General features: G+C 41.4%; 1 protein-coding gene across 1 annotated transcript; it reads right to left on the bottom strand.

Moving 5' to 3' along the window:
- Positions 1-10: 10 nt before the first annotated feature.
- Positions 11-26,816, bottom strand: ARSH (arylsulfatase family member H). Its single transcript, XM_003920495.3, has 11 exons — positions 26,720-26,816; positions 26,296-26,341; positions 25,639-25,788; positions 22,378-22,499; positions 19,506-19,631; positions 17,002-17,425; positions 13,433-13,569; positions 8,057-8,191; positions 4,153-4,315; positions 3,382-3,503; positions 11-405 (listed from the first exon to the last, which is right to left on the bottom strand). The coding sequence occupies exons 1-11, from the start codon at positions 26,814-26,816 to the stop codon at positions 38-40; spliced, it is 1,890 nt and encodes a 629-aa protein (XP_003920544.3). The 3' UTR covers positions 11-37.
- Between the last annotated feature and the right edge of the window lie 433 nt (positions 26,817-27,249).

The following is a 27,249-nucleotide window of genomic DNA, read 5'->3' as shown; positions in this document are numbered from 1 at the left end:
GTAAGTTTGTGGTGGGTAACAAATGGTCCCCATGGTCTCAGGGAGCTGTGGGAAGGATGTCATCTTCCTTGTCACACCCACAGAAGGGGAAGGTCCCGCAGCATGGCTGCAGCCATGGTTTCCAAATTGTGTTGAACACAGAGAACTGCTGTGGGGCTGGTGTTAGTGTCCCACGATGCTCTTTTATGGCTGCCTCCATCTTTTTGATCACGGAGTCAAATAATGGTTCGTTGTCAGGGTTCAGTGGAACAGCTTCCGAAGGGTCTCTTGAGATGTCAAAGAGGAGTGGTGGGTCATGGTAGGTTACATCCCCCGAACATGAGCATATTCCACTCCCATAGCAGGCACCACTTCCCTCAGGGTAGGATTTAGGAGTCACATAATGAACTTTCCACACAGTTGCACCTAAAAAAAAAAAAAAAAAAAGAAGAAGAAGGTGAATCGTGATGCCATCTTTGTGGAGATTTTAGAACTCTTTTCATTAAAAATGTTTTTCTCAAATGCTCTTTCTAATGACTGATAACACTATTCTGCACAAAAGTACACAGAACAGTAGCACTTCTTCAACTCTAAGAACAAGGCACGATTTTACTGCAAACTTGAAGACGTTTTTAGAAATCTTGTCATGAGAACATTTGGAGATAACAGTGATGATCAGGTGGGAATATGGTAATTCTGGGAATTCCAAATTAAAAATTCGACCTCAGTCACATCACAAGTGATTGATCCCATCAGAGAAAATTCCTCCTGCAGAGAAAGTCAAATTCAATCAAGAAAGAATTCCGGAATTTCATGCAATGACTCCAAAAGACCTTTCTTTACAGTTGTAAGGCAATTAATATTGTTTGTTAATTTATATTGTCTGCATGACTCCCATAGTATGAATGTGGGACAGAAACAATCGCTAGCATGTTAGGAAGAAAGTGGACAGGAGCAACTGCCATGCAGGTCACACGGAAGAATTTCCTCCTTGTTGCTAGAATAATTACTTCGGTCATCCCTGAGTTCATATTCTCATTTTTTCTCCCTCTCTCATGTATACATTCACACAAGCTAACGTACACAACACACCCACATTAATCATGTTTTCTTACTTTTCTGTATCCTATAATGTTTTGACTATTTTTTTGAGACAGGGTTTCACTCTGTTGCCCAGGCTGGAGTGCAGTGGCACAATCATTGCCAACTGCAGCCTCAAACTTACCACTCAGCTTACAGAGTAGCTGGACTACAGTTGTGTGCCATCGTCACTAATTTTTTTTCTTTTTTAGAGACAGGGTCGTGCTGTGTTTCCCAGGCTGATATCAAACTCCCGGTCTTAAATAATCCTCCTACCTTGGCTTCCTAAAGTGCTGAGATTACAACCGTAAGCCACTGTGCCAGGTTAGTATTTTGACAGCTTGAGGGGCCTTATCGACTTGGGTAAAGACTGCTCCTCCCAGGGCTAGTTAATTCCTAAAAATAGTGATACGGTTTGGCTCTGTCCCCACCCTAATCTCACCTTGAATTTTAATAATCCCCACATGTCAAGGAGAGAGCCAGGTGGAGATAATTGAATCATGGGAGAGGTTTCTGCCATACTGTTCCTATGGTAATGAATAGGTCCCACAAGACCTGATGGTTTTATAAGGCATTTCCCTTTTTGCTTGGATCTCATCCTTTCTTGCCTTCCACCAAGTAAGACGTGTCTTTTGCCTTCTGCCATGATAGCAAGGCCTCCCTAGCCACGTGGAACTGTGAGTCCATTAAACCTCTCTTTCCTTTATAAATTACACAATCTTGAGTATGTCTTTATCGGCAGCATGAGAATGGACTAATACCAATAGAAACCACTCACTTGGGAACACATTCTTCCTAAGCAAGCAACCACCTACTTTATCTAACTCTCATACAGTAAGCTGATATTTCCTCTGCCCTAAATCAACCAAGCACCAGATACCCGGCAGCTAGGGACAGTCCCTGTTGCCCCAAAACTTACTGTGATTACTCAAACTAGCCAGTAGGAAGCTGTTGACACTGTCCCGCCTGACCTTTCCCTTGGAAACTCTAACAGTAAAGGCTGTGGCCTAGGCTCTTCATTCCTTCCTGCATCTGCTTCCTAGCCAAGCCCTGGTACTTCCCACCATGAACCTGTGTGGTGAGGTATTATCCCTTCTCTTGGGAAATCTAAGTCATGAAAATATTGCAATGGCATTGACCTGTCTGTGTCAACACTCATTTACCTCCCAAGGTGTGACTCACAGCACCCTTTCCACTGGTGGGCCACACATATGGGAGGCCAAGGAGAGAGGATTGCTTGAGATTGGGAGTTCGAGATCAGCCTGGGCCACAGAGTAGGATCTTTTCTCTATCTTTTAAAACTTTAAGAAATTTAAACTGAAACCCTTTGGGCACAAATCTCTCTCTCACACACACATCTCTCTAAAATCCTACTGCGGGCCAGGCATGCTGGCTCACGCCTATAATCCCAGGACTTTGGGAGGCTGAGGTGGATGGATCACTTGAGGTCAGGAGTTTGAGACCAGCCTGGCCAACATGGAGAAACCCTGTCTGTACTAAAAAATACAAAACTTAGCTGGCTGTAAAGGTGCAACAAGGAGTAAATTCTTCAGTGAAACCCTGTCTCAAAAAAAAAAAAAGTCAAAACATTATAAGATACAGAAAATTAAGAAAACATGATTAATGTGGGTGTGTTGTGTGCATTAGCTTGTGTGAATGTATACATGAGAGAGGGAGAAAAAAACGAGAATATGAACTCAGGGATGACCGAAGTAATTATTCTAGCAACAAGGAGGAAGTTCTTCCGTGTGACCTGCACGGCAGTTGCTCCTGTCCACTTTCTTCCTAACATGCTAGCGATTGTTTCTGTCCCACATTCATGCTATGGGAGTCATGCAAACAATATAAATTAACAAATAGTACTGACTGCCTTATGCCTGTAATCACAGCACTTTGGGAAGCCAAGGTGGGTGGATCACCTGAGGTCAGGAGTTCGAGACTAGTCTGGCCAACTTGGTGAAACCCCGTCTCTACTAAAAATATGAAAATTAGCTGGTCATGGTTGCAAGTATCTGTAGTCCCAGTTACTCAGGAGGCTGAGGCAGGAGAATCACTAGAACCTGATAGGCAGAGGTTGGAGATGAGCCGAGATTGCACCATTGCACTCCAGCCTGGGTGACAGAGTGAGACCCTGTCTCAAAAAAGTAAAACATAAAATAAAATCCTACTGCAGTACACTGTCTGTTTATGTGGCTTTCCCAGCAGAAAAGAGCCATCAAGGCTGGGCAATATCGGCACGTGACGCAGTTTCCCCCAGGAGACAAAGGAGACAGGAACAGGGCCCTTATCGTCTTCCCACGTGTCCACGGTCTTCATACTTACAGTCCTTCTGATGCCACCTGACCGTGTGCAGATAGACCCCGCAGTAGTGGAAGAGGAACTCGTGGTGGGAATGAGACGCCCTTCCTTCCAGCAGGGGCATTAGGTTCTGGCCGTCAATCACTCTTGGGAGAGATGGGGGTGTACAGAAGGTGATAAGAGAGGCATGGTTGAGTCGAGCATTTTTTTTTTTTTTTTTTTTTGAGGCGGAGTCTTGCTCTGTCACCCAGGCTGGAGTGCAAAGGCGTGATCTGGGCTCACTGCAACCTCCACCTCCCAGGTTCAAGCTATCTTCCCACCTCAGCCTCCCAAGTAGCCAGGATTACAGGTGCATGCCATCATGCCAGAATAAGTTTTGTGTTTTTAGTAGAGATGGGGGTTTCACCATATTGACCAGGCTGGTCTCGAACTCCTGACCTCAAGTGATATGTCCACCTCGGCCTCCCAAAACTGCTTTATACATGTGTGTTTTTATTCAGTAATCATTTAACACTTAATTGCTTAATGGCCTAGAAGCTGTGAGGGCTGTGATGATGTATGAGAATCAGATTCCATCCATGAGAACAGTCAAACACATGTATGCATAAGTGTAATATGACAAAGGATATTAAGGTTCACCATGTATCAAGGGGTGAAAGACATTTGGCCCTATGGGCAGAATATTGATAATTATGTAATATACTATGTACGTACACACACACATAGAATTACCAAGTATGGCCACATGTGTCCAAATATATCTCCCTAGGTTAGGAGCAACTATGGTTTCCATACCTGTCCTGGGGCAAGATCCCTCCACCTATATAAGACAGCGTCGGGTAGATGTCCATTAGGCTGGTGGGCTCACTGATCACTCTCCCAGCCTCCAAGACCGTCGGCCACCGGAATATCCCTGGCACACGAATACCTCCTTCCCATCCTCCCATTCCTTTGCCACCTAAAACCAAAGATTACAACACAACCAAAGATGAGTTGAAACCTAACCATATCAGCTGAACGAAGTGGCTCACGCCTGTAATCCCAGCACTTTGGGAGGCTGAGGAGGGCAGATCACTTGAGGTCAGGAGTTCAAGACCAGCCTGGCCAACATGGTGAAACCCTGTCTCTACTAAAAATACAAAAAAATTAGCCAGGCGTGGTGGCAAGCACCTGTAATCAAAGCTACTTAGGAAGCTGAGGCAGGAGAATAATTTAAACTCAGGAGGTGGAGGTTGCAGTGAGCTGAGATTGTGCCACTGCAGTCCAGTCTGGGCAACAGAGTGAGACTCTGTCTCAAACAAACCAACCCAATCACGTCATTTTCTACTGAAGAGAAAATTAAATCTCTATGTAACTTTTTGGAGGTCTTACTCTATTCTGTGTGCTATGTTCACAGAGAGATACAAAAGAACCATGAGATAGCATTCTTGGTTAACCTTCCAATAGTTAAAACATTAGTTGTCAACTTTTAGCATACAAGTGATGTGTTCAATAACAATAAATGAAAACAAGCGCCGTCTTAAGATAGCACACTATATGTGGCAATGAATGAGATGAACTTTCTATATTGTAAGAGGGGAAAGGAGGGCATTTGATAAACAGGTAAGTTCGTAGTCCTTATTGGAATCAGAATGGGCTTGAAAGATCGAAAAGGTCAACTCTGTTTGGCATGCAAAGGCAAACTAGAAAGACGCATTTGGCCAGGCGTCGTGACACACGCTTGTAATCCCAGCATTTTGGGAAGCCGAGGTGGGAGAATTGCTTGAGCTCAGGAGTTTGAGACCAGCATGGGCAACATAGTGAGCCCTCATCTCTACAAAACAGTTTTTAAAGCAGCCGGGCATGTTGGGAGGCTGAAGCGGAGTTTGCAGTGAACTGAGATTGTGGCACTGTACTCCAGCCAGGGTGAGAGGGTGACGCTCTGTCTCCAAAAAATAAAAAAAACTAAAAGAAAAGAAAAGAAAAGAAAATGACAGGTTTTATCCATGTTATAATGGTCCTTGAGGAACAAGCTAAAAAAATTTGACTTTACCCCGTGATTTCCCATATAGAGGAAGCAAGAGAGGAGTGTGAGTAGAAAAATGGCCAGAGGCAGAAAAAATGTTGAGAATCACTTGTTAGACAAAAGGCCCCTTGGATATTTCTCAGCACCAAGCAAATAATGAAGCCCTTGCTGTAAGATCAATCGTGAGACTGAGGCATTTGTTACAGAATAGAAAAATGGCCCTATGCCAAATGCCGTTGCCAAGACCATATGTCTAGACTCTTTAAGAAAAAATAGGAGCCTCTCTGGGGGGAAAGATCTCTTCCTATGTGAAATGTTCATTGAATGCCTTCTGTGTGTGGACCTGTCTGACAGGCAGCATTAGAAAGAAAACACAAAACCAGAGCCTCTAGCAGAAAATGAGGTAAAAGTCACCGCAGAAACGTTCACTGATCTAAACACTGTTGAATAGCATCTCAGCTTCTTGGCACCATCCTTTTTTTTTTTTTTTTTTTTTTTTAGACACTGTCTCGTTCTGTCACGCAGGCTGGAGTGCAGTGGCATGATCATAGCTCACTGCAGTCTCCAACTCCTGGGCTCAAGCGATCCTTCCCTCCTCAACCTCCCGAGTAGCGCCATTCTAAAGAAGAAAACTTGGTAAATCAGAAAAACTTGACAAGCTCCCTGAACCAGATCTATGTGTTTTTAACACACAATCATAAAGCCATCCTGATGTTTTCTTCATCTTGTTTAATAACTTGTATCTTTGTGGGGCAGAGCTGCGGGGTGTAACTAACTAGACTAGAACAAAACCCAGCGTCTACCCAGGAGATCCAAATCTCTCTATCCAATGAATTCATTGCTTCACAGGAAGCACCTGAGAAACAGGTAACCTGTCCCAATATGTGAGAAATGCTCGGAAGAATTTTGCCAGGCCTATTTCAGGGTTATGTGTGCTTTCTAAGGACAGGGCTTTACACTCACACATCCTCATGCAATTAGAATCATTATTATAATATATAATATGTACCGTTGTTAGAATCATCATGATTGTAATAATCACGTTTCACTAGAGGGCATATAAATGGTCATCCAAATCTGTTCCTCACTTTTTCTACTAGGCTTAGTAGCAATTAATCTTTGCTAATTACAGTTATGACTACAGCAAGTTCACATGACAAGCCAGAGGATGTGAATGCTTTCAGAGGCTCACTTCTAATAATTTACAATAATATGATCCAGTACATACAACCCTATATGTATTCCTATCTGTGTGTGCATATACATAGAATTTTATATTGTAAATATAGCATGAATATATATTGAATTATATATATTATACATAATGGATATAGTGACTGTATACACATAGTAAGTATATATAGGATTACGTATATTATATTGAATACAGTGAATAAATTATTTATATTATACACAATGAATATAGTGCATATATATGATTATGTGTAATATGCAATGAATATAGTAACTATATACAGTGACTATGTATACTGTATATGGTGAATATATAGAATTATATATACTATATATAATAAATATACTGACCATATATACACAGTAAATATATATAGAATTGTATATATTATATATAATGAATATACAAAAAAAAGGTCTATACAATAAATATAGTAAATATATAGAGAATTATGCGTGTTATATATAATGAATATAATGACTATATATACATAGTGAATATGCATAGGATTATGTATATTATATATAGTAAATGTGTAGAATTACAGGTATTATATATAACATAGTGAATATATTATATAGGATTATATGTGTTATATGTAATGAATATAGTAACTACATACAAATAGTGAATATATATAGGATTATATATATCACATATGACAAATATGTATGATATGTTTTATTATGCATAATTAATATGGTAAAAATAAACACAGTGAATATTTATAGGAAAATACATATCTCACACACACACACACACACACACACACAAACACAAACTTTTTAGTAAAATACAAGGGAGTCCAAACATTCTGATTTTGTAATGATGACAATTTTGATACCCTGTTAGTTTTTTTGTTTTACTTAGAAGATTAGAGGGTAGGGAGAAAATACAAATACCAAATTCTTTTTTAAATGATTATTTCTGTTGGCATGGCTTTGCTGATGTCTAAGAGTGGGCACCACGGAGTTCTTGAATAACACAACGTAAAGTCTATCAAAGTCAGCTGGAAGAATCTGCCAACCATGAGGAGGGAGGCACCCCAGTCAAATGAATAACTCTTTTTTTCTGATCCACATCATACTCACTAAAGCATAATGAATAGCATCATCGATATTACTGAATTAAAAATGTGCATCTGGGTATCCAAGTGAGGATTAATCCAAAGGAGCACTTCTCACCCAGAGCCCAGGGACGCTGTTCAACCCCTACAATGCACAGGATGCCCCCAGCCAGAGAATCCTCTAGCCTCAAATGTCAATCATGCAGAGGCTGGGAGAGCTGCCGCAGATGGTCACTGAGACCCTATGCTTCCTCTCATGGGGTTGACATTGCCTCTCACATTTTCCTTTGAAGCTCTCGGAAACTGCCCCAAAATTTGCAGCTTTTTTTCCCCCTTTTGCCTGGCTTAGTAAGAGTCTAACTCACATAAAAATATCTGAACAACGTGGCAAATGAATTCAAGCAAATGCAAAGCCAATAGAGACTACAATCACCTTTGTAGATCCCGTTCCAGCCACCCAGCTGGGTACCCCCGTCCAGGGACTCCAGGTGGCCCCCGTTGTCAGAGGTGAAGTACACCAATGTGCGGTTGGCCAGGCGCTCCCGGTCCAGGGCATCCAGGATTTTACCTGATGAGGGTCAGAGACACAAAAATGTTGACCTCTCAGTACAGATCACCACTGCTTTATTACATGTCTGTTACTATGCATTTATTACAGCGTTGAAAGCTTATTCTGCATTACACAATATTGTATAATTAATAACTATTATATAATACTGTAATCTAGACTATTTTAAACTGTATGTAATATAGTGTATATAATACATATATTATATCCAGCAGTTAAAATGTTTAATGTATAATGTAATGCAATCTGTATATGTAATGTAATAATGTACAATTTTATACATTTTAAATTATTAATTATATATTTATTATATATTATAGGATGCATGGTACATATTTCTTCCAAGTACATGTTAATATAGAACATGATATTTTAGTAATGCATAAAGAATTGTTGTATATTAAAATATAATCAGTTATGGAATAGAACAAAATATATTGTAATATGTATAATAATACATATTATGTATTACATATTATACATATTATACATATAATACATAATATGTATAATAATACATATTATGTATTATTATACCATATGATTTAATGATACAATAAATATATCATTATATAATAGTTTGTAATGATTAATAATACCCTATATCATTGTGTAAAAATTGTTATATAATTATATAACATGTATTATTTTATAATATAGTATTTTGTATATCAATGTAATATGTAAAAATATGTCTCTTCATACAAAATATAAGAAAATATAAGTATAAGATAAAATATCAATATATGTAATAAATATATACTATATAATAAATATATTAAATTTTATAACATATCAAATATATAAAATTTTATCATAAATTTGTATCATTTATAGAAATATGCACTGTATTATTTTAGATAATTGTATAATATGTCACATATTATTATATTAATTAATCTTATATTGATGTAATTATAAATATATTATAAATATTAAATATATTAAATACACTAATTATATTAATTTAAAATCTAGAATAGTTTATATATAACATACAAAGTATTGGTTTATTATATAATTATATTGTATAATATGTTCATTATTTTATTACCTAATATATAATAAAGTATATTTTATTATACAAATCATGTAATAATGTGTAATGTCATCATTGCTTCGAACAATTCAAACAGTGCCAATTAGGCCCAGCAGTTAAATAAACTGATGAACATCAATTTAAAAAAATACAGTTTGGAAAATGACATCTCCAGGAACACATCAGCAAAGCCATTCCCGTACTCCAGGGCACAGTGTCTCCTCTCTCAGAGACTCTGCTGTCCTGGCTGCTATCCGAAGTCTACATGGACGTTGCAGGTTACTCTTGCTGTTCAGGTTACGGTGAAGATCTAATGACAGTCCTGCGCTAGGCTCAGCAGACACTGTCTGTGATGTGTTGACAATCCCTCAGGAGGACAGTTTTTAAGAATAATAAGTAGAAAGCTGATCTAGCAAAATTCCAAACAACATTGATTTAGTTTCCGCTCTCTGTTGAGCATTTGCGAATCCACAGATAACATCACCCTGGGCCAGATGCACACTGCATTTCTAATTTACACCAGGTCACTCTCACAGATAAAAGAAAATGCTGCACGGAGAACTGTTTCTACGCAAACTCATTCATCTTCGTTATCTATTCCTCAAAAGTCATTTGTTTTACAAGTGACATGTACTATTTTTCAGAAATGTTATCATTAGAAATTAAGATTTTTTTTAAAGCCTAGAGTTTGTAAGATGAAAGATTATAAAGGCTTTCTGGGAGGAGAATAATTAGATGTCAATTATTAATTCACATTAGATCTGGCTATAGTATAAAAAAATCATAAAAGTGATTTGTAATTTATACTGCACAAATATGATAGCTGTAAATTCTTTTTCTGTTTCAAAACAAATATATATGTAAATAATTGTCCATATAGTGTCTAAAATGTATATAGACAGATACGTATGAATATATAAATACAAATGGTAATAGGTCACTTACAAGACCTCCTACCAAAGGCACCTGAAAAGAAACCAATAATGGAAAGTGATTAAGGCTGGGTGCGGTGGCTCACACAGGTTATCCCAGCACTTTGGAGTTCAAGGCCAGCCTGGGTAAGATGGCAAAACTCCTTCTCTACGAAACACACACACACACACACACACACACACACACACACACACACACTAGCCAGACATGGTGGCCCACACCTGTAGTCCCAGTTGTTCGGGAGGCTGAGGTGGGAGGATCACTTGAGCCCAGGAGGTCAAGGCTGCAGTGAGCTGTGATTGCACCACTGCACTCCAGCCAGCCTGGGCAAAAGAGTGAGACCCTGTCTCTTAAAAAGAAAAAGTGATTAATAGGCGCAAGTTTCTTTGATTGGAAAGTTTAAAATGTCACTGAATTCTTCAAGATTCCTTACGTTCATTTTGCTTGCTGTATTTGCATTTGCACGAGTATAGTATTGTTATGGCTTATTTTCGAGTAAAGTTAATAATTTACTAAACCTTTGAGTTTTATACTCATGCTGCTAAATAGGAAAATAATACCCACAGAGATATCTGTCTGACTTTCAAAATGTCTTTATTTCGGTAGAAATTTTATAAGGAATGATGGAGAAAAGTCAGAATATTTGGGAGATGTTATGCAGAAAAATCACTACTCATCATTTCTCCTGCGTAAAATAATATTTGCCATTTAATGATGCAACTGCTAGCTTTCGTAACACGTCTTCATCATGTATTTACATATATTTTCAAATAAACATGATTATTTCTTAGTGATAAATACTCAGATATAGACTGTAACAGAAATTCCCTTTGCAGGACACTGTCCCTTGGCTAAAAGTACTACTATAGTAAGCAATTTCAAAAGAAGCAAAGAAAAAAAACCCAATTATCTAATTATATTAAGGCTACAATTTTATAGCTGTTTTTAACTGTAACACATTTCAATGTTTGTATTTCATTACCAAGGAATTACACTGTATATATTATATGTGCATATATGCAATGTACAGTACTATGTGTATCTATATAAAACATAACGTGTATATACATATAAACCATATGGCATCTGTGTGTGGATATATATGTATATAACATATGGTATGTGTGTATAGTTTACCTCATATTAAATCTGGCTATTGTATTATGCATAAAAGTGATTTGTAATTTATACCATGCAAATAAAATAACTGTAACTGGGTGAGTATATATATACACTCACATACACACATCCCACAGCAAAGATTACATTAATAAATACAGAGCTTTGCTTTAGTTCAACAAGCTTAAAAAGAGGTTTGATGTCAGGGATTAGTTCCCTGTAAGCCCTTAAGTTTTTCCTGTTAATAAATTCCCTTTTTCCTCCCCATTTCTGCTTAAATGCCTTCCTGGTAACACTGACTTTCCTTTGTTTTTTTATTTTATTTTATTTTTTTGAGACAAGCTCTCACTCTGCGGCTCAGGCTGGAGTGCAGTGGTGCAATCTTGGCTCATGGCAACCTCCACTTCCCAGGCTCAGGTGATCCTCTCAGCTCAGCCTCTTAAGCAGCTGGCGCTACAAGGCGTGTGCATGACACCATGCCTGCTTAATGTTTGTATTTTTTTGTAGAGACAGAGTCTTGCTATGCTGCCCAGGCTGGTCACAAACTCCTGGGATCAAGCAATCCTCCCACCTCAACCTCCAAAAGTTCTGGGACTACAGGCATGAGTCACCGCTCCCTGCACCTCTTTGTATTCGATCTCCTCTTTGAGATTAAATATAGATGGCAAATATTACAATGGTTCTTAGAATTTTAGGTAAACATATATAGCGGAAATACAACAGAGAAATTTGGCCAGGCACGGTGGCTCACACCTGTCATCCCAGCACTTTGGGTGGCCAAGGCAGGCGGATCACAAAGTCAGAAGTTTGAGACGAGCCTGACTAACACAGCGAAACCCTGTCTCTTCTAAAAATACAAAAATTAGCCAGGTGTGGTGGCGGGTGCCTGTAATCCCAGCTACTCAGGAGGCTGAGGCAGGAGAATCGCTTGAACCCAGGAAGCGGAGGTTACAGTGAGCCGAGATTGCGTCATTGCACTCCAGCCTGGGAGACAGAGAGAGACTGTCTCAAAAAAAAAAAAGAAAGAAAGAAAGAAAGAAATTTATCCTGTGACAAGAGTCCTCCCTTTGTCCTATCGGCAGCCCTGGTTCTTCAGTAATTTTAACGAGTATTTTATAGCTCGCTTAGATTGTGTTTTACAGAGAAAAACAGTTATTTATAATAAAAGTTGATTGATTAACACCCCTTAAATGTATTTAAATTAAAATAGCTCTGTTTCTTTCAAAGGCACTCACTATAAATAGACAGAGGCAGCTGATAACTGGGTGATTGTTCGTTTAAATGGTTTGGCATGGCACAGTCTTCATAGGGGTGTGGGGTGCAGTTCAAATAGCACAGTTATTCTGTATTGCAGAGTGCGGTAGCGATGCTTCCCGTCTGCTCATTTATTATCCTTAGTATTTCTTTATATGGCCCACTATGCCTTTGAAATAAATTGCTTTAGTTGGGCTAAACTCTCACCCCAAATTTCTATATATATTTTCTGTAAAATCAACTACTCTGAATAATGGTTCCTTTCATATCCATCAAAATAACCAGGAATTGAAATTACAATATTCTTTTTTTTTTTGACGGAGTTTCTCTCTGTCACCCAGGCTGGAGTGCAGTGGTCCAATCTCGGTTCAGTGCAACCTCTGCCTCCTGGGTCCAAGCGATTCTCCTGCCTCAGCCTCCTGAGTAGCTGGGACTACAGGCCCGGCTAATTTTTGTATTTTTAGTAGAGACGGGGTTTCACCATGTTGGCCAGGTTGGTCTAGAACTCCTGACCTCAAGTGATCTGCTCGCCAAGGCGTCTCAAAGTGCTAGGATTACAGGCGTGAGCCACTGTGTGCCTGGCCCGGAATTACAATATTCTTTACAGTGCAACTTTATTTATCTTGCCAGTGAGTTTTTCTGAAAAGTGGCTGTCTTTATCTTAAAGATGGGAAAACCGATGTTTACAAACTGTGACACTCATCTTGGGGAATGTATTTTACTGGTATTGATGAACAACTAAAAGCCAGCTTTTAATTCAATTCAGGGATGAAACAAACACTTATCAGGTATCTATGCTATGCAAGGGCCTGGACATTCTTTGAGGCAGTTAGTTCAGGTTCGTTTTCCTGTCGCCCACACTTGAGATATTTCCAGTTGCATCACGGAATACTTACCCACCATCCAATCCATTTCTTCCACATTATCCCCGTACCTGCCATATTTACTGTGCCCAACAAACTTCTCTTTGGAGATGAGTGGAGTATGTACGTGCAGGAAGGAGAAGAAGAGGAGAAAAGGTTCCCGTTTGTACCTAAGGGGCAGAAAGTTAGCAAAATTACCCTCACAGACAAAGTCATTTCCGCCACTTAAATGTGATTCTGCACTGATGAAAAGATCTGATAGCAGTTGGTGGAGGTTTCCTATGTACTTTAGATGACAATACCACTCCCGTAAGTCGACAATGCCACAAGATTTCTGTTGAAAGGATATGAGAAGGTATGATAGCTAACAGAACATTTGTGTTCCCAAGAAAATGTTTAATGTAGCCAGACACACTGGCTCATGCCTGTATTCTTAGCCCTTTGGGAGGCTGAGGCAGGAGGATTGCATGAGCCCAGGAGTTCAGGACCAGACTGGGCAACATGGCAAGACCCCATCTCTACAAAAAATACAAAAATACAGCTGCGCATAATGGCACACCTGTGATCCCAGCTACTCAGGAGGCTGAGGCAAGGGACTCACTTTAGCCTGGGAGGTGGAGGCTGCAGTAAGCTATTAACACATCACTGCATTCCAGCCTGGGCAACACAGTGAGACTCCGTCTTAACAAAAAACAATGTTTAATGCAGTTCGTTTTATACTCTCTTGGGTCCAGCTTAGCTTCTGACATAAAGTAGCAGCTTAATAAATCTTTTAATCTTTGTTGAATGGGTTAAAAAATATGAATTCTCCTCATCTATTATCTCAAAGTGTTTTTTAGGTATGAGTTTAGAAGAAACATATCTTAAGGACACACTCAGATGTGCCTCAGTAAGGATTTGATGCTCCTTACGCTCCGTTTTCCCTTCTTTCTTTCTTCCACCTCCTTCATGGTTCCTGGAACATAAGTCTGACGGCTGGAGCTTTGGCATTCACTTTGGTCCATGAAGCTGCTCACACAGGATGGCAGAGAACAAGATAAAAGCCTCACTGTATCTATAGCCTGCCTACCACAAGAGAGAAATCAATTCCCCTCATTTACATCTTGCTTTTTGTGTTCTGCATTTTATGTATTTATTTATTTTGAGACAAGGTCTCACTCTGTTGCCCAGGCTGGAGTACAGTGGTGCAATCACAGCTCACTGCAGCCTCGACCTCCTGGGCTCAAGTGATCCTCCCACCTCATGCTCCCCAGGAGCTGAGACCACAGGTACACACCACCAAGCTTGCATAATTTTTAAAATTTTGTGTAGACTTGGGAGCTCACTATATTGCCCAGGCTGATCTCAAACTGCCGGGCTCAAGCAATCCTCCCGCTTCAGCCTCCCAAAATGCTGGGATTACAGGCATGAGCCACCATGCCTGACCTTGTGTTCTGCTTTTTAATATCACATGCAGTCATTCGAAAGCTTCTCCTTTACACATTTTTACAACCCGCGTAGAAAGAAGGGAGGGAGATGGAGATTGAATATATTCACCCAAGGCTAGCCCAAGCAAATGCGTTGGGATGGGAGGGGCGGGTGAGATGACCGGATTGCTGGCTGGGTGGCTGCATCACCGCCCTTGCGGGTGTGTTGGAATAAATGACCTGGTGTGCACAGGGGTATATGAGTGAAGGATATTCCCCTGCGTGCCCTCTCCCTTCCCTTTCAGCCCCACTAAGGAAGGTGACAAACAGTGTCAATGAAACTCTACACCAACAATTCGAATGTGCCTCTAATTTGTAATCTAGGCTGGCACAGTGGCTCACGCCTGTAATCCCGGTATTTTGGGTGGTCGAGGCAAGAGGATTGCTTGAGCCCAGAAGTTTGAGACCAGCCTGAGCAACATAGCAAGACCCTGTCTCTACGAAAAACTAATTTTATAAAATTAACTGGGTGTGGTCATGTGCGCCTGTGGTCCCAGTTACTCAGGAGGCTGAGGTGAGAGGATCACTGGAGTCCAGGAGTTTGAGGCTACAGTGAACTATGATTGCACCACTGCACTCCAGCCTGAGTGACAGAGTGAGACCCTGTCTCCAAATAATAATAATAATTTGTAATGTAGAAGTGAGCTGGTGTGGGGTGATGAGAGCTCATTAGTCATGCCTGCATAGCTTGTATTGAACATAGAAAAGTTAAAACCAGGTTTCTATAAATACAGAGCCACTTCCCAAAAGTTCATGGACAGAGAGCTCTTCCAGCTGTGTCTGAGACAGAGAAAAAAAATTTACCCGCCAAGTTTAATCAATTTAGATAACAATCCACACGGAAGCAATGCAGATTAAAATATGTAACTCCAGGTTTCTGTTGTTGTTGTTGTTTTGGGTTTTGTTTTGTTTTGTTTCTGAGACGGAGTCTCACTCTGTAGCCCAGGCTGGAGTGCAGTGGCGTGACCTCAGCTCACTGCAACCTCTGCCTTCTGGGTCCTGGTTCAAGCGATTCTTCTGCCTCAGCGTCCAGAGTAGCTGGGATTACAGGCACAAGCCATCACGCCCAGCTTATTTTTGTATTTTTAATAGAGATAGGGTTTCACCATGTTGGTCAGGCTGGTCTTGAACTCCTGACCTTGTGATCTGCCTGCCTTGGCCTCCCAAAGTGCTGGGATTACAGGTGTGAGCCACTGCGCCTGGCCTAGATTTTTGTTTTTAAAAAAGGGGTAAGTGGACAGGCACAGTGTAATCCCAGCACTTTGGGAAGCCAAGGTGGGCAGATCACTTGAGTCCAGGAGTTTGAGACCAGCGTGGGCAACATGATAAAACCCTATTTCTACGAAAAAAAAAAAAAAAAAAAAAAAACCCACAAAAATTAGCCAGGCATAGTGTGTGTGCCTGTAGTCCCAGCTACTCCGGAGGCTGAGGTGGGAGATCACTTGAGCCTAGGAGGTGGAGGCTGCTGTGAGCCACGTTCACACCACTGCACTTTAGCCTGGGTGGCAGAGTGAGATCCTGTCTCAAAAAGTAAAAATATTAAAACGTTAAAAATGGGGAAGTGAGCAAAGAAATACAGTTTTTGTTTGTTTGTTTGTTTTTGCCTTTTGAGCATTCAAAATTTGCAGGAAATTTAACTATTTTATTTAACCTAAGAAGAGATTGAAGTCTACCATAAATGTCACCTAAAATGTTTTTTCCTCAGCTTTTGTTTTAGATACAGGAGGTGCATGTGCAGGTCTGTGACATGGGTATACTGCACTCAGACAGTGAGCATGGCACCCAGTAGGTAGTCTCCAACCCATGTGTACCTGTCTTCCTCTCTCCTCTAGAAGTTTGCAGGAGTCTATTATTTCCATGTTGACATCGACGGTGGCTGAATGTTTAGCTCCCATTATATCCCATGAAATACTACACAGCCATGAAAAAGAATGAGAGCATGTTCTTTGCAGCAACATGGATGCAGCTGGTGGCCATTATTCTAAGCAAATTAATGCAGGAACAGAAAACCAAATACCGAACATTCTGTCCAAAAGATTTTTAAAGGCCTGTGTTATCAGGGTGCGATGTGACGACCTGCTGTCAAATAAAAATAAAATTTCCTTGCAGGAAATCAGGCAAGAAATGACTAAATACCTTTCAATGAAAGCAAGCGCCTCCTTCAGCAGGAGGGAAGCTACCTTCTCCTCTTTCATCGGCTGCTGGATAATTTCGTGGTTCCGCATAAGGATACAATTCCAACGCCGAGCAAATCCGTAACTGGAGTACCAGGAAGCGAAAAACAGAAAGGCAAGGAGAGCGGAGAAGAAGATGAGCTTCCACGGCACCGAGAACCAGCGGGCGAACTTGGGAATGAGAAGCAGGAAGGGAACGAGGCCAGTGAGTGCCGTGGAGATCCACAGTTTGATCCTGAGCCCGCGGTGCAGTTCTGGCTTCCCGGACGCCTGGCAGTCACTTAGAAGTCCGAAAGGCATCCCGTAAAAGTAGTGAAAACCATGGTTGAGCGGGTGGTGGCAGTGATCATTCCGAGAGGCGCAGCTCAGACCCAGGTGCCATTTGCCTAAAAGTAAAATAAAATCGTAGCACGGCAGCGTGGTAGTGCTCAAGGCTGATCGCTCTCTGGGATGTGGGCTTCCCTTTGAAAAAGTCGAACAGAACTCTCACTCTGCTGTCATCATGCTTTTTTCCTGGTATTCCCAATTACCTCGCTGGCATAGCCATGCCGCCAACAGGCTTCTCCCTACCATATGCCTCTGTCAGACAAAACCATGCAGCAGGAACCTCTGTGCTTGCTACCAGGAGAGGAGCCTACTATCGGATTCAGAAGAAACCTTTTGCTTGATACCAAACGACCTCATGAGCAATTAGAAACTCTCCAGGTATCTGGAGCTTGCTAGGAAGCCAGAATCGATGTCTTGGCTGTCTGGTGGGGACAGTAGCAAGGATTTCCGGCGCACCTCGCACGTTCGTGCTTTTATCTAGCAGTGCCTTACGATCCTCTCCTTCCATCTCACTGAAATGTAATCGAGATTTTATAGGTGGAACACCTCTTCTAGGTCCCCAAGCTAGGAATGACAAAGTAGCCAAAGAATTTCATCACGAACCAAATGATTCTGATGATGCAAGTAATTCCTTTGATCAAGCGCATATGCGAGGGGCCGGGTCATGTTCGGATCTGTCTGCACACATTATTGTGTCCAGCAGTCCCAGACCCTTTATTATGAATAGAAAACACATTATCTAGATTTTTTTTTAAGAGACAGGGTCTTGCTCTGTTGCCCAGGCTGGAGTGCAGTGGCATGATTTTAGCTCACTGCAGACTCGAACTCCTGGGCTCAAGCGATCCTCCCACCTCAGCCTCCTGAGTAGCCGGGACTATAGGTGTGTGCTACCACACCCAGCTAATTTTAAAATGTTATTTTTGTACACCCAAGGTCTTGCTATGGTGGCCCAGGCTGGTCTTGAACTCCGGGCCTCAAGCAATTCTTCTGTCTCAGCCTCCCAAAGTGCTGCGATTACAGATCTGAGCCACTGTGCCCAGCTATCTAGATTTATTCAGAAGCCTGAGTCACATTAATTAATAGTAGTAGAGTCAGATCTGAATCCCACGCTCTGACAATGTGAGAACACTGCAAAGCTAACCTAGAGAATTATTCACAGAACGCTGCTGGGGGTTGCATGGGAATACATGCCCTATTGATGGAAACATTTTTTTAGCTGAGGATATCCCAGAGCTGTGGCTTAAAATTCACATTAAAAATCCTCAAAAATAGGGCCGGATGTGGTGGCTTACACCTGTAATCCCAGCACTTTGGGAGGCCAAGGCGGCCAGATCACCTGAGGTCAGGAGTTCAAGAACAGCCTGACCAACATGGAAAAACCCTGTCTCTAATAAAAATACAAAATTAGCTGAGCATGGTGGCAAATGCCTGTGATCCCAGCTACTCGGGAGGCTGAGGCAGGAGAACTGCTCGAACCCGGAAGGCAGAGGTTGTGGTGAGCAGAGACTGTGCCGTTGCACTCCAGCCTGAGCAACAAGAGTGAAACTCCATCTCAAAAAAAAAAAAAAAAAAAAAAAAAAATCCTCCAAAACAGTGAACCATACAATGCTTTTGGGTAGCATTTCCCAAAAAGATTTGGTCACAAAAGTTATTCAGAGGAATATCTTCTAAGACTGTAATTCTACAGACAAGCTTATTTTTTGGTGAAAGTCTCCCTCACAAGCTCACGTCCACCCCGCTCCAAAAGGGCGTAGAATATTATGTGACCTAAATCGACCAGTGATTGACAACTCTTCATGCTTTAAGCTCTCAATTTCAACAGTAGTTCTCTACAAATTTACTAGTTTTTCTGCTGTTAATGGTATCACAAACATCGTATCCCTCCAACACAATATTTCATTTTAGGGGCAACTTTGGGCACACTTGTTTGCTTTCTGTTCTCATTGTTTTTCCAACATTATGCCCTTGATTCTAGACATCCACAATCAATGTGTGATCAATTTCTTCTTCAAGTGTCTTATCTCTAAGAGAAGTCAGTGAACTGTCACATATAGAGCCAACATCCCTGGAAATACCTTAGACACTATGACAGGGAGGCTGCAGGATCACGTTTCTATTGGCAGAGTTCCAGCGCCATACCTATGAGTCCTGTGCGGTAGCCACGGTGCTGTAGCAGCTTGGCAAAAGTCGTTTCATTGGAAGGCAGACCACCTGATCCACCAAGCCACGTGAGGGCACGATTCAGGTTGTAGGGAGACACCATCCCTAAATTCACAGACGTCAGTGGGTTAGCACTATAGTCTTTGCTAATAGCAGATTCATTGCAACATGCTTAAAATTCTCTCCTCCTGCACCTCCTCAAAGCTATTATTCCCCAAGTTTTCTGTCGCCTTTCTGGCTATATGTCCTTGACTCTCCTTTTCCCACTTGCTAAATGCAAACATTACCTTGGAATTAGGGTTGTCAGAATAAATATGGGACACTCAGTTATACTCATATGAATTTCAGACTAACAACAAACAACCTTCATTAGCTTTTCATGTAGAGGCTGATAACCTTCAATGCTTCAATAGTATCTGAGGACACCACTGCCTTTTAGCTGGGTATAAATACATTTTTAAATGTGTCACTGAGAATCTGAAATGAAGAAATGTAGCAGTGACAATGTCTTTTCCATATATATATATTTGAGATGGAGTTTCACTCTGTCACCCAGGCTGGATTGCAGTGGCACAATCTTGGCTCGCTGCAAACTCCGCCTTCCAGGTTCAAGCAATTCTTGTGCCTCAGCCTCCCGAGGAGCTGGAATTACAGGTGTGTGCCACACATCTGGACATTTTTGTTTTTTAGTAGAAACAGGGTTTCACCATGTTGGCCAGGCTAGTCTCTAACTCCTGGCCTCAAGTGATCCACCCACCTTGGCCTCCCTAAGTGCTGGGATTACAGGTGTAAGCCACCATGCCTGGCCTCCATATTGTTTTATGTAGATTTATCCTGGTAGACAAATTTACACACCTATAGTTTAAAAGGAATTTATAAGAAAACCACAAGTGAAGATCAACAAGAAATAAATAAATGATAATTTCAGGCCAGGCTTGGTGGCTTATGCCTGTAATCCCAGAATTTTGGGAGGCAAAGGCAGACGGATCACCTGATGTCAGGAGACCAGCCCGGCCAACATGGCGAAACCCCGTCTCTACTAAAACTACAAAAATTAACTGGGCATGGTGGCAGGTGCCTATAATCCCAGCTACTCAGGAGACAGAGGCAGGAGAATTGATTAAACCTGGGAGGCAGAGGTCACAATGAGCCAAGATCATGCTATTGCACTCCAGCCTGGGCAACAAGTATGAAACTCCATCTCAAAAGAAAAAAAGTATTTCAGGGTCCTATCTTGGAAGAAGAAGAAAGTAGACTCTACATAGCGTCATTGATAGGAAAGAGAAACAGTTTCACTAAGGGAAGTATTAGACTATTATTTTGGTGTTGAACTGTTTTGCTGAAATTTTTGATAAGTAGAATGAATTAAACTGAACAGTTTGTGTCAAATGATTAAAAATATACACATGGCAATGACCACCAATCACTTAATTTTTTTCTTAATTTTTAAAAATAAATTTTATTTCACTGTAATCAATACTTAAAACTTTCTGAAATTATGCCAGGCATGGTAACTTACTCCTGTAATCCCAACAGTTTGGGTGGCCAAGGTGGTTGGATTACATGAGGCCAGGAGTTTGAGACCAGCCTGGTCAACATGGTGAAACCCCATCTCTACTAAAAATACAAAAATTGGCCAGGAGTGGTGGCGCATGCCTGTAATCCCAGTGACTCGGGATTTGAGGCAGAAGAATCACTTGAACCAGGGACGTGGAGATTGCAGTGAGCTGAGATCGCACCACTGCACTCCAGCCTGGACAACAGAGCAACAGTCTATCTCAAAAAAAATTCTGAAATTATAAGTGTGATTTTTTTGGAAACTTGTACAGATTCATATCTTTATCCCTTTCTGTAGATGGTACTGTGTTATACAGAGACTGCTTATCTAGAAACCAAACTGTTTTGAACAAAATGGAAAACCTTGAATTAGAAAGAAGGTCATTAGGTAACAAAACTAGATAATAATATAACAATATTTATGAGACAAAAACTTTCAATGTTTACTATTAATTTTAGCATAATTCTCATTAACCTAATTAGTTCATTCTTCAAGTGTATTGGATGAAAACCTACTACTTGGAAGAAAATTCATACAGAAAAATTTGTTACTGAAAAATTTAACTGTGAAGGCAGGTATAGCAAAATTATGACAAACGAATACTAGAATTAAATAAAATACAGCAGTATGGGGCAATATTTCACATAGAGGCTGATAACCATGAATACTTCAACAGTGTCTAAGGCCACCTCTATATTTTAGCTGGGTATAAAAATTGTTGTTCATAATATTGATTTTGAGTGGATGTTTGTAGGTATTGATTCTAAGCTAAGCTGCAAAGGAAAACATTTAATTGTCATTATATCAATTTGGCAAGTCTAAATCTTGAAATTATGGGGTCAAGTAACGGAATATGTAAAAGTGTCATTTCCTTTTTGTTTTCTCAGTTATACTTTTTTCCCAACTGTGTCTAGTTTTCCAATCTCATTCTCAGAGATGGATTAGATCCACTTATCTCAGAACCACTGCACAGTCTCTGCTGGCTTAAAGACACTGAAGCCTCTTGGGAAATCTTAACACAAGTACCTGAAAATGGGAGTGTTCACCGTAAGTTGGCAAATTGCCCCCAAGAGGCCTAAACTCTGTCACTATATGCACAGAGATGGGCAGGTGTGGTGGTACCTAGTGAGAGGCACACCTGTTTAAGTTGTCCAAGGGATAACATCCCCCTTTGAATTTAGATTCCTAATACTCTGAGTGACCGTTTGGGAATTCTTATAAAGATTTGCAAAAACTAATCATTATAATACATTCTGGTAATACTGAAATGTTGCTGCCTTTTTATTGCCTTACCTGATCTGATGGGGTACCGGCCGGTCAGGAAGGCAGCCCGACTTGGGGTGCACATGGAAGCAGCTGCAAGATGCTGGGTGAGCATCACTCCCTCACTTGCCAGGCGGTCAATGTTTGGTGTGCTTCAGATCAAAGAAGAATTCAGCAGGCGAGTTTCTAAAAATGCTCAATACAATGATTAAGGCTCAAAGCTACTCTATTTTGGGTCAAGTTGACTCTATTTCTGGTAAACCTAAAATCCATCTTTTTAAAACTTTAACCTGATTACTTCCTTAGATGCATTGATGGAAATGTAAGTATAAACTATATCTTCAGTCAAAACTATTAAAAATGTATACAGATCACTGTATAATACAGTTTTGTGAGTCTAAGAAAAAAATGTAATTCAATGGAAAAGTTAGCCAATTTGTTCTTATCAAGGACCTAAAATTAATAGGTAATTTAGATTAAGTAAAATTTTAATGTGTTTCATATTTTTTTAAGAGACAGCCTCTTGCTCTGTTGCCCAGGGTAGAGTACAGTGGTGCAATCATAGCTCACTGCAAGCTTGAATTCCCTGGGCTCAAGTGATCCTCCCTCCTCAGCCTCTCAGGTAGCTAGGTCCACAGGTGTGCACCACCATGACCTACTAATTTATTTAAATTTTTATTTTATTTTATTTTATTTAGACAGAGTCTCACTCTTTTGCCCAGGTTGGAGTGCAGTGGTGTGATCCCGGCTCACTGCAACCTCTGCCTCCTGGGTTCAAGTGATCCTCCTGCCTCAGCCTCCCAAGTAGCTGGGGTTACAGGTGTGAGCCACCACACCCAGCTAATTTTTGTATTTTTAGTAGAGATGAGGTGTTACCATGTTGGCCAAGCTAGTCTCGATCTCCTGACCTCAAGTGATCTGCTCGCCCCAGGCTCCCAAAGTTCTGGGATTACAGGTGTGAGCCACCACGCTTGGCCTTAAAATTTTATGCAGAGATACAGGTCTTGCTATTTTACCCAGGCAGGTCTCAAACTCCTGGCCTCAAATGATCCTACCACCTCAGCCTCCCATTAATGTATATCTTACGGTAAAATTGACCTATTTTATAATCAAATTGTGACATTTTGGAGTTTATTTCCATTTTGTTTGTCTAATATTTTAAGGTCTTCAAAATGTTGTAAAAATTTTGTAAAACTTATAGAATTCTACAGGTTTAAAAAAAAAAAAAGATGTGCCTGTTCTCCCATAAGCTAAACCATACCCAATCTTCTTTCCATGTGTATGACTTTTTTTCTCCATAATCCCACAGAAAGATGATAATAAAGGCTGGGCATGGTGGCTCACGTTTATAACCCCAGCACTTTGGGAGGCAAAAAGGGGCTGAACACTTGAGTTCAGAGGTTCAAGACCAGGGTGGGCAATATGGCAAAACCCCACCTCTACAAAAAGAAACACAAAAAATCAGGTGGGTGTGGGGGCTCATGCCTGTAATCCCAGCTATTCAGGAGGCTGAGGAGGGAGGATCACTTGAGCCTGGGAGGTCAAGGCTGCAGTGAGCCAAGATCATGCCACTACACTCCAGTCTGCCTGACAGAGTGAGATCCTGTCTCAAAAAAAAGGAAAAGAAAGAAAGCGAGAAAGAGGAAAGAAAGAGAGAGAGAGAAAGAAAGGAGAAAGGGAAAGAAAGAAAGAAAACAGTAAGAAGGAGGCCAATGACTTCCAATCAACAAATATACTTAAAATATAGGACTAGCCTGTGATCTGCATTTCAAGAAGGAACAGTGTTATTTAAATCCACACTAAAAGATGCTATGAATTTTCACAGGAGCCAGATTGGTCTAACAATAGAGAGTAGAGAAATAAAGAGCCCAGAGACTTTAGAAATGATTCAAGGAAGTTATCTTTGAAACTGTAGACTAAGGCCAGGCATGGTGGCTCACACCTGTGATCCTAGCCCTTTGGGAGGCCAAAGTGGGTGGATCACGAGGTCAGGAGTTCAAGACCAGCCTGGCCAACATGGTAAAACCCCAGCTCTATTAGAATGAAAAAAAAAACCTGTAGACTAATGCGCTATATTCATATAAGGAAAAATTATTCAGCCGTGAGCTGACACAGGCTGCAATATGAATGAACCTTGAAAACATTATGCTAAGGGAAAGAAACCAGACAAAAAAGACCACATATCATATGAATAAGGCTAAATTACGTCCCTCCCAAATTCCTACGCTGAAGTCCTAGCCCCCAAGACCTCAGAATGCTACTGTAGTTGAAGATGGAGTCTTTGAAGAGGTGATTAAGGTAGCATGAGGTCATTAAAGTGAACCCTCATCCAATAGGACTGATGCTCTTAGAAGAAGGGGACACACACACAGAGGGACGACCCTGTGAGGACACGGGGAGAAGACGGTGTCTGCAAGCCCAGGAGCGAGGCCTCAGGAGGAGCCAGCCCTGCCCACACTGGATCTCAGACCTCCAGCCTCCAGGACTGCAGGAGAATAAGCTGGTGTTAACTAAGCCACCCAGTCTGTGGACCTTTGTCATGGCAGCCTGAGAAAATAAATACTGCGTATGATTATTTGTGTATGAAATTCCAAGAAGAGACAAATCCATAGCGGCAGAGGGTACATTTGGGCTTAACAGGGCATGGGGATAGGATGGAAAATGGGGGTCTTCTTTGGGGGGCGGTGAAAAATTCTGCAACTACACAGAAGTGATGGTTGTCGAACACTGCGAGTGGACAAAATGCCACTGAATTGTTCACTTTAAAATAGTTAAAAGGGGAATTTTTTTTTGAAACGGTCTCCCTCTGTCACTCAGGTTGGAGTGCAGTGGTGGGATCATAGCTCACTGCAGCCTCAGTCTCCCTGGCTCAGGCGATCCTCCTGCCCTAGCTTCCTGAGTAGCTGAGACCACAAACGCACACCACTACTTCCTGGTAGATTTTTAAAATTTTCTTGTAGAAACGCGGTCTCTCTATGTTGCCCAGGCTGATCGCAAACTCGTGGACTCAAACAATCCTCCCACCTTGGCCTTCCAAACTGCTGGGATTACAGGCTCGAGCCACCATGCCTGGCCAAACAAGGCTGACATTTTAATGTGAATTTTGCACAACAATGCCACCACCACCAGCTAGAAACTAAGGGAACGGGGATGCTAAGCATTTTGCTTTTCCTGCTGATAAAATCAGACAATACCTTTTCTCCAGAAACCCTTCTCTGCAATGGCAAAGACATGAGCACTGTGACCTGCGCAACTGCCACGTACAGGGAGGGGGTCACAGTCCATCATTACCTCACTGAGTTGTTACCATAGCAGCACAAATCCCCCACTCCAAGGTCATCTGCCATCAGCAGGACGATGTTGGGTCTGGAGTTTCTTGTCGTAAACGTGCCATCAACACCGCAAAACAAACAGCACAGGGACATCGACAGCCAGCAGCTCCTGTCAGTATTTTTAGAAATAAGCAAAGAAGCAAGCAAAAAACCATGCACTATCAATTAACATTTACATCTTAGATAACTTAAAATAGGAAATAGTGATATTCATTATCAGTTCTCACTGTACAATGTACCTGTGTTGGCTTACTCAGAAACTTTTTTTTTTTTTTCTTAAAAAAGTAATTTTTTTTTGGTTTTTTTTTTTTTTTTTTTGAGATGGAGTCTCACTCTGTCGCCAGGTTGGAGTGCAGTGGCATGATCTCAGCTCACTACAACCTCCGCCTCCTGTGTTCAAGCAATTCTCCTGCCTCAGCCTCCCGAGTAGCTGAGGTTACAGGTGCCTGCCACCAAGCCCAGCTAATTTTTGTATTTTTAGTAGAGACGGGGTTTCACCATGTTAGCCAGGATGGTCTTGATCCCTTGACCTCATGATCCGCCTGCCCCGGCCTCCCAAAGTGCTGGGATTACAGGCATGAGCCACCGTGCCTGGCACAAAAGTGATGTTCTATACCAGAGATCCCCAGTCCCCTGGCCGTGGACCAGTACTGGTCCGAAGCCTGTTAGGAACCAAGCCACGCAGCAGGAGGTGAGTGGCGAGCAAGTGCATGAAGCTTCATCTGTATGGACAGCCGCTCCCTGTTGCTTGCATCACTGACCGAGCTCTGCCTCCTATCAGATCAGCAGAGGCATCAGTTTCCCATAGGAGCATGAATCCTACTGTGAACTGTGAATGCAAAGGAAGTGCACTCCTATGAGAATCGAATTCCTGATGATCCATCGCTGTCTCCTACCACCCTCAGATGGGATCATCTTGTTGCAGGAAAACAAGCTCAGGGCTCCCACTTATTCTACATGATGGTGGGTTGTATAATTATTTCATTATGTATTTTAATGTAATGATAATTAAAATAAAGTGCACAATAAATGTAACGTGCCTGAATCATCCTGAAACCATTCTGCATCCGCTTCCTGTCCATGGAAAAACTGTCTTCCACAAAAGCGGTCCCTGGTGCCGAAAATGTTGGGGACCATTGTTCTACACGAATATGGTATCATATTTTACCAATTCATGATGACGTTTAACTCTTATAACATCTTTTCATACTGTTTTAGTAATATCAGAGGCTTAAACTTTGTAACAGTGATTACAGTTGAGGGTAAGTTTTAAGAATTTAATTTTGTGCCGGGCACGGTGGCTCAAGCCTGTAATCCCAGCACTTTGGGAGGCCAAGGCGGGTGGATCACGAGGTCAAGAGATCGAGACCATCCTGGTCAACAAGGTGAAACCCCGTCTCTACTAAAAAAATACAAAAAATTAGCTGGGCATGGTGGCTCGTGCCTGTAATCCCAGCTACTCAGGAGGCTGAGGCAGGAGAATTGCCTGAACCCAGGAGGCGGAGGTTGCGGTGAGCCGAGATCGCGCCATTGCACTCCAGCCTGGGTAACAAGAGTGAAACTCCGTCTC

This window comes from Saimiri boliviensis, chromosome X, assembly GCF_048565385.1.
Source record: "Saimiri boliviensis isolate mSaiBol1 chromosome X, mSaiBol1.pri, whole genome shotgun sequence".
NCBI classification, from domain to species: Eukaryota; Metazoa; Chordata; class Mammalia; order Primates; family Cebidae; genus Saimiri; species Saimiri boliviensis.
The sequence above is the reverse complement of the archived record's forward strand: the minus strand, read 5'-3'. Positions and strand labels throughout refer to the sequence as shown.

What these genes read in the sequence shown, in the direction of transcription:
- ARSH (XM_003920495.3), bottom strand. Translation starts at nt 26,816, where the DNA reads ATGGTCCCCAACATTTTCGGCACCAGGGACCGCTTTTGTGGAAGACAG. An exon ending in GCGCTTGCTTTCATTGAAAG is followed by an intron (nt 13,570 to 17,001) that starts GTATTTAGTCAT and finishes TCTGCCCCTTAG; the next exon opens with GTACAAACGGGAACCTTTTC. An exon ending in GGGATCTTGCCCCAGGACAG is followed by an intron (nt 3,504 to 4,152) that starts GTATGGAAACCA and finishes ATCTCTCCCAAG; the next exon opens with AGTGATTGACGGCCAGAACC.